General features: G+C 45.6%; 2 protein-coding genes and 1 pseudogene across 4 annotated transcripts in view; all 3 read left to right on the top strand.

The window, feature by feature from the left end:
- The first annotated feature begins 3,310 nt into the window (after positions 1-3,310).
- CDK5RAP2 (CDK5 regulatory subunit associated protein 2) overlaps positions 3,311-12,361 on the top strand; it is a 228,257-nt gene continuing 219,206 nt past the window's right edge. For 2 of the 3 annotated variants that reach the window (XM_049897010.1, XM_049897011.1), the window contains exon 1: positions 3,311-3,563. In XM_049897010.1, coding sequence (XP_049752967.1) covers positions 3,508-3,563 — 56 coding nt within the window. In that variant the 5' untranslated portion in view covers positions 3,311-3,507. The remainder of the gene's footprint in view (positions 3,564-12,361) is intronic. The other variant, XM_049897012.1, reaches the window with a different exon arrangement.
- Positions 3,864-10,881, top strand: LOC126083354 (SNRPN upstream reading frame protein-like). Its single transcript, XM_049897013.1, has one exon. The coding sequence runs from the start codon at positions 10,397-10,399 to the stop codon at positions 10,610-10,612; it is 216 nt and encodes a 71-aa protein (XP_049752970.1). The 5' UTR covers positions 3,864-10,396; the 3' UTR covers positions 10,613-10,881.
- Positions 10,786-11,506, top strand: LOC126083075 (small nuclear ribonucleoprotein-associated protein N-like; annotated as a pseudogene).

Raw genomic sequence — 12,361 nt, 5'->3', positions numbered from 1 at the left:
CCTTTCTCAAAAGCTTTCATCTGCTAAGTGAAAAGCTAGTTCCTTCATTTGGGAACTGATGATTATTATTCTCAGCCTCTCTCATCAGAATAGAGTTGGTTCATATAGCTGCTGCCAAGTAGGCCCCTACCTCACGATGACTCTGTGCACAAAGGAATAAAACACTGCCTGGTCCTGTGCCATTCTCATGATTGACTGCAGATCAAAGAAAGCATTGTGATCCATAGGGTGTTTTTTTAAAATTTTATTTACCTTATTTATTTTTTTAAATAATATTTCATTGTGGTTTTAGTGGTGATCCATAGGTTTTTAAAAAATATTTTATTTACTTTATTTCTTTTCCTTTTTTTTTGTTGTACTTTAGATGAAGGTTTACAGAACAAACTAGTTTCTCATCAAACACTACCTTGTTGTATGACATTGGTTAACAACCCCACGACATGTCAACACTCTCCCTTCTCAACCCTGGGTTCCTTATTACCAGCTTTCCTGTTCTCTCCTGCCTTCCAGTCCATGCTCCAGTGCTGGCACGCCCTTTTAGTCTTGTTTTGTTCCAGGAGCCTGTTCAATCTTTGGATGAAGGGTGAACCTCAGGAGTGACCTCATTCCTGAGCTGAAAGGGTGTGCGGGGACCATACTCTCAGGGTTTCTCCAGTCTGTCAGGCCAGCAAGTCTGGTCTTTCTTTTTGAGTTAGAATTTTGTTCTACATTTTTCTCCAGCTCTGTCCAGGACTCTCTATTGTGATCCCTGGCAGAGCAGTCAGTGGTGATAGCTGGGCACCATCTAGTTGTACTGGACTCAGTCTGGTGGAGGCTGTGTTAGATGTGACCCATTAGTCCTTTGGACTAATCTTTCCCTTGTGTTTTTAGTTTTCTTCATTCTTCCCTGCTCCCGAAGGGGTGAGATCAGTGGAGTATGGCCACTCAAAGGCTTTTAAAAAGTAGAATGTAGAACATTTTCTTTATAAACTATGTTATGCCAGTTGAGCTAGATGTTCCCTCAGGCCATGGTCCCCACAGTGCTTGGCCCAGCAATTCGGTCCCTCAGGGAGTTTGGGTGTGTCTATGGAGCTTCCAAGACCTTGCCTTGGACAGGTTGTGCTGGCTTCCCCAGTATTGTGTACTATCTTACCCTTCACCAAAGTTACTACTTATCTGTTGTCTATTTTTTAAAAACATTTTATTTATTAAAAAAAAAAATTATATTGCAATTTCACTGGTGATTCACTGGTTCATTTTAAAAGTAGATCTCCAGGCCTTTCTTTCTAGTCCATCTTAGCCTGGATGTTCCACTAAAACCTGTTTAGCATCATAGCAATACACAAAACCTCCACTGACAGAGAAGTGGTGGCTCCACACGAGCTGTACTGTACTGGCTGGGAATGGAACCTGGGTCTCCCATATGGAAGGTGAGAATTCTACCACGGAACCACCACTGGCCCCTAGTCTTGTGTTAAAAAAAACAAAACCCATTGCTGTGGAGTAGACTCCAACTCATAGTGACCCTATAGGACAGAGTAGAACTGCCCCATAGGGTTTCCAAGGAGCGCCTGGTGAATTCAAACTACCGATCTTTCGGTTAGCAGCCCAGCTCTTAAACATGGCACCAACAGGCTTTGTGTTAATAGCTCTGAAATAAACACAGAAAAATAACCTCTAGAGCTGTGAGGTCCTGAGAGGCCCATCCAGTCCAACCTTCTCATTTTAAAGATGTTGGAAACTGAGGCCACAAGAGAAGTGGTCTGCCAAAGATCACAGAGAGTCCATAGCAGAGCCAGGATAGGAACCCTGACACCCCAGCTTCCCTGCTTTTGGAATACTCATTTCATCCATTGAAATTAACACTGGAAAGGAGTGTCAGTTCCAGGGCTTCAAGGAATGCCCCTTCTCTGGGGCAGGGCATAAGTGCTGTGCCATCTAGTTCCTGCCCAACCGTTTTTTGTTTTCTTATTGCTGATCATGGTTGAAGGCCTGGGAAAGATCAGGTGCAGAACTGTGGGCCTTGTTGTCCTCAACAAGAGACAGAGAGGGAGGCAGGAGGAAGGAGAGGAGGGAGAAGAGAGGAGAGAGAAAACAGAGAAAATGAATGAATGTGGGATTACCACTGACTGACCTCCAAAAGATACTCAGGTCATATGAAAATCTTGAAGGATAGGTGTTAGTCCCATTTTCCATATTTATTGACTCTTCATCCACTTAACATATATTTAAAAACCCCTACTAGGTGGCAGGCACAATACTAGGTGATGGGGATATAGCAGTGAACAATTCAGAATACAGTTCCTGCCCTCATGCAGCTTCCAGTTTAGTGGAAGAGGAAGACATTAAAAACACACATAGCAAGTGCTACAAAGGAAGAATATGGGTTTCTAAGAACATCCAAGAGAGGGACCTGATTTTGATTACAGGATCAGGGAAGGCCTCTTTTAGAAAGTCACACTTAAATGCAAGAATGAGGAAACTGGGGCCAAGAGGGGACTTGTTCATGGTTGCAGGAAAAGTCACCGTCCATCCACGCACCTATCTTTCCAAATGGTTTTCATCCAGGACTCTTTTAACAGCCTGCAGAAGAAGGTAGCAGCACTGAGACGGGAATTTCGCTGGACAACCATTACCGAAATTACCTAGGTGTTTAGTGGTTATTATGTACTTTAGGAGAGGCAGCAAGGGATTATGGAGAGCCCTGATTTAGTTGGTAGGAGCTGAGGATCTGGTTCCAACTGACAAACTTACTGTGTATGACTTTGGGTAAGTCATTTCCTCTCTCTGGGCCTCAGTCAACCGATCTTAGACATGTCTGAGCCCTAAAGGCAACAAATGATCGCTAGGTAAAGGATTGGAGTGCGAGTGTAGCTAACCATTTGGCTCACAGGGATGAGTTTATTTGCTTCAAACTAAGCTTGCAAATTACTGTTTGAGTTGGAATTCCACATGTAGGATTTTCTAACACGAGGCAGTACCCGATTATTTGAGTTTCAACTCAAGGCAGAAGCCGTTTGGATGCACACACCTCAAGCTTCGGGTACCAGGTCCAGAACCCTGTGGGTTAGTAGGGCCCTGTATTCGCATATCCCGCTTAAATTAACGGATCAGGGGCAGCTTCGAGCCCTAAATAAAGATGGCGCCTGCGCTGGCATAGATCTGATTGCCCTCATAAAAAATGGCAGCTGGCCTCTCTCTGCCTAGCCTTACTCGCCCAAACGGGGGGGGGGGCTCTGCCCTTAGTTAAGATGGCGCCTGCTTGCGCGTCTCTGCCCGGCTTCTGGCTCCGGACGGCTGGCTTCACTGTGCACGCCCTGGTGACTCCGCCTCGTTTCCGTAGGAAGAAGAGCCGGGAATGATGGCGGCGGCTGCGGTTTGAATTCCGCGGCGCCGCCAGAATCCGAACAAGAGCTGGGTCGGAGAGGGCGGGGACCTCGGGGACTCGGGCGGGTCGCGCGACAACGAGGGGGGACCAGTGAAGCCGCCACTAGAGACATCAACGCCACCACCGTCTCTGTGTCCGTGATGGACTCGGCGTTGGAGGAGGACGTCACTCTCCCCGGGACTCTCAGCGGCTGCAGGTGCGGCCCGGGCGCTGGTGGTTCGCGGTAACTGGGCTGGTTTTCCAACTGATGGGGGTTTGCTCTAACCCGGCCTTGGGGGTTTGCTCTTGGGGTGTTTGAGCATCTCCGGATAGAAGCCGTGTGTTGTTTGGGTTCCTTAGGGTATCTCTGTGAGGGGCCCACCAGCTGATACTGTGTGTGAGGGTCCCGACCACAGCTACCTCTAGTATTTCAGAGTCTTAATTTGAGGAGGCTGTGAGGCACCAGTAAGGGGTTTTCTGAAAGAGCAGGAGGAGGGGGCCGTTAGTAGGGGCTGGTTGGGGGATGTGGCGCCCTCAGCAGGGACCTTGAAGGGACTTGATGGTTCATTCTGGTGTGGGGGTTTGCTTTCATTATGGGGAGTGTAATCGATACGTCCAGTCTTTGTGCATAGGGCGTTATAGTGGCCACCCAAGATTGAGGCAGTGGAGTGCAGTGGTTGAGAGACTGAACTGGAGTTGGGCAGATTTGGATTCAAATCCAGCGCAAATCCAAACTGACTAGCGGTGTAACCTTGGTAAAGTGCCAGTAATCTGCTTTCCCATCTGTAAAATGGGGATAGTAGTAATATCCACCTAACAGGATTGCTGTGAGGATTAAAAGAGATGATGCCTGCCCTGCAGTTTGCTTGACAAGTCTAGTGCCTGGCACATAATTAGTGCTTAAAAAGTGATCGTGTGGTGCCGTTATTATCGTTAATAATAACACAACTTGGGGAATAATGGCCAAGACTGGCCTCCCAATGGACCTGGCCCAAGAGGCTTTTGGAGTCCACGTTGTTTGTTGCTGGAGCCATGGGTCTCACCTTCTGGTAGGAAGGCCTGACAGCTCTGAACTGCATCAGGTCTCAGGCTCCTGATTGGAGAATGGGTAGAAGGAAATGGACGAGAACCTGAGTAAGAACCTTCAGTGTTTCTTCAGCTCTGCAAGGAACAGGCTGCTGCTTTTAGTTAGCAGGTCTTAATTGAAAGGTGACCATGTAATTTATTGTGCAAACCAGGATGCTTCTAAGGGCACTGTTGATATTTATGCTGGGACAGCAGGCGTGAACAGGTCCTATCTTGGGCAAACCTGGAAAAGTGGTTATGCTGTTTGTTGAGAGCCTACTGTATATCAGGCACAGAGCAAGGCCCTTTGCAGCTGCAACCTGATTTCATCCTTTTGGTAGTTTTTTATTCTCTATCTTACTGTAACTACCCCAACATATTGGGGTATTGCCTGTCACCTGGATTGTTGAGGCCTCCTTCACACCTCCAATAGTCCTTTATATTATAGCCTAAAAACTCTTAAAAATGTAAATCTGCTTTTGACAGTCTGCTGCTTTATGCTTGTTAGTCCTTCTCATTGCCCTTAAGGTAAAGTCCATTATCACTCTCTCAGACAACTCTTCTCAAGACGGTGCTGCTGGTCAAGTACTTTGGCTTTGGGACCCAAAGTAGTCTGGATTTCAATCCTAGCTCTGCCACTTAACAGCCCTGGGACCTTGGGCAGGGCATTTGCACTCTGTGAGCCTCAGTTTTCATCATCTGTAAGATGGGCTGGTATAAATCCCAGGGTTGGTATAACGATTAAAATGAGTATGAAGGGGCCTAGCCCAGTGTGCGACCCAGATCAGCAAATGTCCTCGCCTCCCTTCTCTCCTTGCCGTTGCCCGAAACACTCCTGGGTCTCTTACTAATCTCTTACTTCCCTGCTTCAGACCCCCACTGACTACTCTCTGCCCTGAGGGTATAGTTTTTTAATACAGCTTCCAAGGGTTTCATAATCTGGCCCTGTCTTCCTCTCTAGCCTCCTCTACCCTTACTCTCCCTACCCTGACTTCTCCCCACACTGCCAAACTCTTGGTTACGAATGATCTTGCCTTTTCCTTTCTTGCTGCTAGGCCTGTGTGCTTGCTGATCCTGCTGCCTGGATTGTCCTTCCTTCTTCCTTTTGCCTTATCAATGCCTGTTTTTTTTCAGGTCTCAGTTTAGATGTCGTTGCCAGGAAGACTTCATTGACATTTCCCCATCCCCACCTGGGCCTTCTACTCTTTTAGGCAGTCCCACCCATAATTTACCCTATCCCAGGCCTTATTTACTTCACGGAATTTTACTGACCAGCACTATGCACTGGAAACATATGTGAGCTATATATGTAACTTAAAGTTTTCTGGTGGCCACATTAAAAAAGAAACAAGTAACATTAATTTTAATATATTTTATTTAACCCAACATGTACATATATTATCATTCTAACTTGAAATCAGTAGAAAAAATTATTAATGAGATGTTACATTCTGTCTTACTAAGTCTTTGAAATCCAGTGTGTATTTTACCCTTATAGTACTTTGCAGTTTGGACTAACCACTTCTCAAGTGCTCATTGGCCACATATTGCTGGTGGCTCCTGTACTGGGCAGCACAGTTATCGACTGTTAAATGGCCCGTCTCCTATATTATCCTGTGACCTGTTTGAGAATAGGGACTGCATTTTATATAAACCATGGCGGTGTAGTGGTTAAGTGCTACAGCTGCAAACCAAAGGGTTGGCAGTTCGAATCCGCCAGGCACTCCTTGGAAACTCTATGGGGCAGTTCTACTCTGTCCTATACGGTTGCTATGAGTTGGAATCGACTCGACGGCACTGGTTTTTTTTTTTTTAATACATGTAATAGGGGTTCAGTAACTCCTTGTTGAATCACCGAATAAACAATGCTCCTTTGAGGTGACAGTGTAATCCCCCTTTTGCAGTTGAGGACACTGAGGCTAAGAGTGGTGAGCTTTCTGGAACCAGACAAAAAGTACATGATCGAGCCAGGACTTAAACCCAAACTTAATGACTCTGAAGCTGGCTTTTAGTACCGTGTCCTGCCCTCCAGTGAGTTCTCGGAACCTATCCTGACTGAGGATTCTGGTTGGATTTTATGGAGCGGGTGACACGTGAACTAGCTTTAAGGAGTGGCAGAAATGTCCTGAGAGACAGAATCTCCATTATGTGATCACAGTGGAAGAGAAAAATCCCTCGAGTAAAATCACTTCTTTTTATTCTAATATGCTGCTTTCTGGAAACTTTGGTGGTGTAGTGGTTAAGAGCTACAGCTGCTAACCAAAAGGTCGGCAGTTTGAATCCACCAGGAGCTCCTTGAAAACCCTGTGGGGCAGTTCTACCCTGTCCTGTAGGGTCGCTATGAGTTGGAATCGACTCAACGGCAATGGGTTTTTTTGTTTTTTTTTTAGCTGAGTACCTTCTGATTGGTAGTTTCTAGCCCCAGTTTTCAAGACTAAGTTGGAATCCAGTTTGTCTTCAGACATTTGTTGCATTAGGTCAGTGTGCATCATTCTGTCTAAACTTGATCGCCTTTGGGTGACCCAAAGAGCTCTGGGCTTGTTAAATTTAAGCCCAGGTCTTGAGGTCATGGGACCTCACCCAGACTAAGACCCTTTATTATTAAGTCCTGCCTGGTGATGTGGAAGGATTTTGACTGGGTCTGAATCCTGGTTCTGCCAGTCACTAGATGTGATGCTTTGAGTAACTTATTTCATCCTTCCGAGCCTCAGTTTCTTATCTGTAATAATACCTCGCTTACCGGGGTGGCCCTGAGGATTAAGTGAAATTGTGTAGATTAAGTGCCTGACACTTACTGGGATATGCATTAAATGCTAGCTGTTTTTATTATACTGTTCGATTCAATGGTAGTGTATTTTTTTTTTTTAATTACCATGTCACAGTGTTTCCCGGACAGAATCCTCTGTGCCCACAGCCCTGGGTACATCCCTTTGTTTTCATGCCCAGGACTCTGCCTCTGCCCAACTCTGAGCTCCCTGAGGCCTGGGCCCAGGCTTGTTCATTCATGTGTTCCTCCAGCCTGACCAGTACAGAATAAGGGGTCATTGAGTATTTGCTGTCTGCTTAGTGACAGACCAAAAAGAAAATGTTTTCCTGTAAGCACGGTTTGTACTTTCTCAGGCAAAGAGTGCATTTGTGGACTTTTGTAGAAGGAGGCTGGGAAAGAGGATGGAATGTCTGGTGAAGGCTGATGGTGGTGGGGGGCTGACCTTGGATTGGGGGTACCCCTAAGCTGTGAGGTTTGAGGAGAGAGCTCCTATCACCAGTGTAAGCTCAGGGTGGTGAGTGTCCAGCTTGTTCCCTGTTGTACCTTTAGCACCTAGAACCATTTCTGGCATGTAGTAGAGGCTCAACCAATATTTGTTGAATGAGTCAGTTTTGCTCAGTGATGTTTGAAAAGATAGTAAACATAGACTCCATCTTTAACAGTGAAATGCTGGGTTATAATCGCTTCACTGTCAGAAAGTGCACACACACAGTATAAACTGGTGCAGTCTTTCTGGACCACAATTTGGCAGTATCTATTAACATTAAAAATGTGCCTATGCCTTTTTTTTTTTTAACAGCTTAAAAAAAAATTAACAGCTTTACAGGGCTATAATTTACATGTCATAAAGTTTACTTAAAGTTCATTTATACTATTCAGTGGTTTTTAGTATATTTACGGAGTTGTGCAGTCATCACTGTAGTCTAGTTTTAGAACATTTTCATCATTCCAAAAAGAAACCCCTTATCCATTAGCATTCATTCTCCATTCACCCACTTGCCCCCTCACCTCAGTCTTAGGCAACCGTTAACCTACTTTCTGCCTCTATAGATTTGCCTATGCTGGACATTTCATGTAAGTGATACATAACAATATGTGGTCTTTTGTGAGATTCATCTATGTTGTAAATGTTTCAGTACTTCATTCCTTTTTATTGCCAAATAGTATTCTATTGCATGGATATTACATACAGTGAGTTACTTACTATGGCCCTTTTGGCCATGCATGGTCTTGTGACTCCAGAAATGATTGGGTGGGACTGTACAAATGAGGTGCTTGTGGCCCACCAAGAGGATTGGACAGCATTACTAATAATGCAAATAAGGTTCATGGGACCCCTGTGGGGGTGGGACAGTGCAAATAAGGTGTATGGAACCCTAACGAGGTGATTAATCAGTTTTGCCATCCTGCTAGACTTAAAAACGAGCAAATCCCAGAGCAGAGGCGCACCTCATATCATCAAGAAAGAAGAGCCAGGAATGGAGCATTTCCTTTGGACCCAGAGTCTCTGTGCTTAGAACCTCCTAGGCCTAGGAGATAGAGCTGTAACACTGGAGAAGGTGTGAGATGGCGAGAAGCACAGCAAGTGTGACAGAGAAATGGCAGCAGCAGAGCCAGGGGACTGGCAAGAGACGGCATGGTGGGCTTCCCAGCATTTGGAGCAAGGTGGCTACAATGAATAGGCTGACCAATGGAGCAAAAGAGCTGAGCGCCTTTAGGCAGGAGGCTTCCTGGCGGAGTGGGGTGCCTCAGGGCACTTATTGATGGAGCTAGGCTCACTGACCCATGGAGCAAGAGAGCTGAGCACTTTCAGGCAGAAGGCTTTCTGATGGAGTGGGGTGCCTCTGGGCGCTTACTGGGGGAGCTAAAGAGCTTTATAACACTTGACAGAGCAGGACAGAGGCTAGACCCAAGTGGGGGCTGAAGGCTGAGAAAGGAGGCCTGCCATGAGGGGGTTGACAGGAGCCTGTCCTGAGGGGGCTGAAAGGAGCCGGTCCCTAGGGGGCCAAAAGGAGCCTGCCCTCGGGGTTGAGAGGACCCTGTCCTCAGGGGGCCGCAAGGGGCATGTCCCTAGGGGGCCAAGAGGAGCCCTGTATGGCCGAGAGGTGCTGATAGAGCTGTCCCGCACTGAAAAAGGGAGACTGCCTGCATGCTTCCTGGTTGTGATCCCGAGTTATAACCTGTTACTTCCATAATAATAATAAACCCCATAATCGTGAGTATTGTCTGTGAGTTATCAAACCTAGCAGAGAAGTAGAAAGTGCCGTGGAGGGGACTGCTGGTGTCAAAATTGGTAAAGAGATTGGAGAGAGAAGGTATGTCTGACCTCCAGCTCATAGGAATCAGCCTTGGGCTGAGGCTGATCTTGATTCTCCCCTCGTGAAGTTAGAGGAGGAGGTCTGCCGCCCCCATTCCATTTTTTCCATTTTTACAGATGTACCACATTTTGTTTATTCAGTCATCAATTGATGGACATTTGGGTTGTTTTTACTTTTAGCTATTGTGAATAACGTTGCTATGAATAGTCATTCAACTTTTTTTTTTTTTGTGGGTCACATGGTAAGTCTGTGTTTAACATTTTGAGGAACTGCCAAGCTCTTTTCCTAAGTGGCTGTACCGTTGTACGTTCCCACATCTTTCTCCTGTGGAGCGGCTGGTGGGTTTGAATCACCAATTTTTTGGTTAGCAGAAGAGTGCTTAACCACTGCACTACCAGGGCTCCTTATAAGAACATCAGTCGTATTGAATTGTGATCTCTTATTAACAAATTATATCTGCAAAGACCCTGTTTCTAAATAAGGTCAGGTACTGGGAGTTAGGACCTTAACATATCTTTTTGGGGGACACGGTTCAACCCATAACATCTATTTAAAAAATGTGAATGTGTTTTGAATCATTAGTTCCATTTCTTGTTATTTATCCTAGAAAAATTGTCATACGTGTGCAGGAGACATACATAAAGATATTCATGCAACACTGTTTGTAAAAGGGGAAAAAAAAGGATAACAAGATGATGATATCAGTTGGGGAATTGGTAAAAAAAACATTGTTTAGAAAGTATCTTTCAGACTGTGACCTATTAATGGTTCATGAAATTCAATTTAGTGGGTTGCAACCAAAAAAGGATTTACCAGGCTCTGCGGCAGCTGGTTGAGTGCAGAGCTGAGCAGCCGCAGGAGATGCCTCACGTGTCAGCATGAGGAGCAGCCAGTGGTGACATGGAGCAGGCCAGGGACTGCTTACATCTGAGAAAGACTACAGAGCAGCAGGAGCCAGAGGTGGTAGTCAAAGTCAAATGTAGAAGGACAGCCTCGCTGAGCAACCAAGAGTGGCAGTTGTACCCAAGGCAATCCCTGGAGCAGCAAGTGCCTGTGATGGATTTCCAGGTACAACTGAGACAGGCATTCTTGGCGGAGACCCCAAGAGGCGGTTAAAGCTGCATTGGAACATTGAGGAAGCTGATTGCAACAGAAAACCAGGCTCTAGCTATTGTTTGAAGCGTCTGCCCAGCTTGCATTGTTTGTAGGAGCACCTGCTTCATACCTTTATCTGTAGCCTTCCCTTAGGTCTTAAGGATCTAGAAACTGACTGAAGACGTTGGATTTGGTGGAACAGCAATCATGACCGTGGGCAAGAGCAGTGCATTGACTGTAGAGTGAGATGTATCCTGCAAGGTGGCTGAATCTGCATTGGTACCTTTAAGGCTTTTGATAGGCATATGAGCTTGACCCTCTGTGATTGTGATGAGTTCAGGAAGATCAAGCCAAAGAATGTGAAGCAGCCAGAATGTGAAGAAAAGCGGGTTTTGGGTCTGGTGTTGCTGTGTGGGAAGAACATGGTTTCCATGACTTTTGTGGGAGTACCCCCACAAAGATACTGCTTTACCTGAGTTCCACTTGCTAGAGTTGCAGGAGGCCCTGGAGTTGGCAGGTCAGCTGGCAGAAGGGTACCAGCTGGTGTCCCAGTTCCCCCGGCTCCTGGTCAATTAGCTGGGACTGTCAGAGGGGTTGGGGGCCATCCCAAGAGGTAATATCGCCCCAGGGAAGAGGCACCATAGCAGCTGCTGTAGTTGCTGCTGCTGCTAGCGTTACTGGAGCCCAAGCGCAGTACCCACCAGGTAGGGAACCCCATCCCCACCTGTGGGCAGAGCAACCCCGTCTCCAGGCATTATGGCTCTTCCACCTGGTATAAGATCACCCATGGGGCCACTGATTGGGCTCCCTTCTGCTCGAGGGACCCCAGTAGGCATGTCCCCTCCAGGAATGAGACCCCTTCTACCAGGAATTAGAGGTCTACCTTCCCCAGGAATGTGTCTGCCAAGACCCTAGGATACTGTCGATCCATCTTAGGCACTTTTTTCCTGCAATACGTCTTGTAAAACTGTGTAGGGTATTTGTGAACTTTTTGTGCCCTTTTTGCTGCATTAATGTTAGCTGGTAGTAAATGCATACATAATTAAACTGCAAAAAAGAAAAAAAAAAAAGGAATAGAAAATATTTCAAGAATTAAGGACAATACTGTATTTCCTTCTATATGTCCTGATTAATAAAGTTTAAAAAACATTGCTGTAGAACGTTTTGTAGGAGTTAAAAGCATGAGGTAGATCTATTTGTACTGACATGGAAACATCTCTAGGTCACATTGATAAATGGGGAAAAGATGTTATAGAAGAGTATATACCATTTGATTGCACTTGCATTTTTATGTATGTAAGTACATAGAGAAAGGCCTGGATGGCTACACATCATGTTGACAACAATGGCTATCTCTTAGGAGGGGACAAAGATGGGAGTGAGGAGAACCTTTGGCTTATCTGTATTTTCTGACTTATTAAATTTAACTCACATTTTTGTATTTCTTCTCTAACTCAGAATAAATAACAGAATGAAAAATGAATTGTTAATGATAAACAAAAGTGTAGTTGTTGGTGTAATTGTGTTCTGAATGTTATGCCTGTTCCCATCCATGGCTCTTGTATCACTTTGTAAATGAAATGCTTAGTCCTTGGGACTTGTGGTATGAATGGACAATTTTTACTGCCATGTATAGGCACAGAAGGAGATTACTCTCTTTGGGCAGCAGTAGAGCAAGATAAGAGAAGGGGTGGTGCAGCCCAGGTGAAGGTCCATTCATTCACTCAACAGATGTTCCAGTTCCACAAAGATTTGCTGCAGTGACCGTGT

This window comes from Elephas maximus, chromosome 9 (assembly GCF_024166365.1).
Source record: "Elephas maximus indicus isolate mEleMax1 chromosome 9, mEleMax1 primary haplotype, whole genome shotgun sequence".
In the NCBI taxonomy this organism is placed as follows: Eukaryota; Metazoa; Chordata; class Mammalia; order Proboscidea; family Elephantidae; genus Elephas; species Elephas maximus.
Note: the sequence above shows the minus strand (reverse complement) of the source record. Positions and strands in the feature narration are given on the sequence as shown.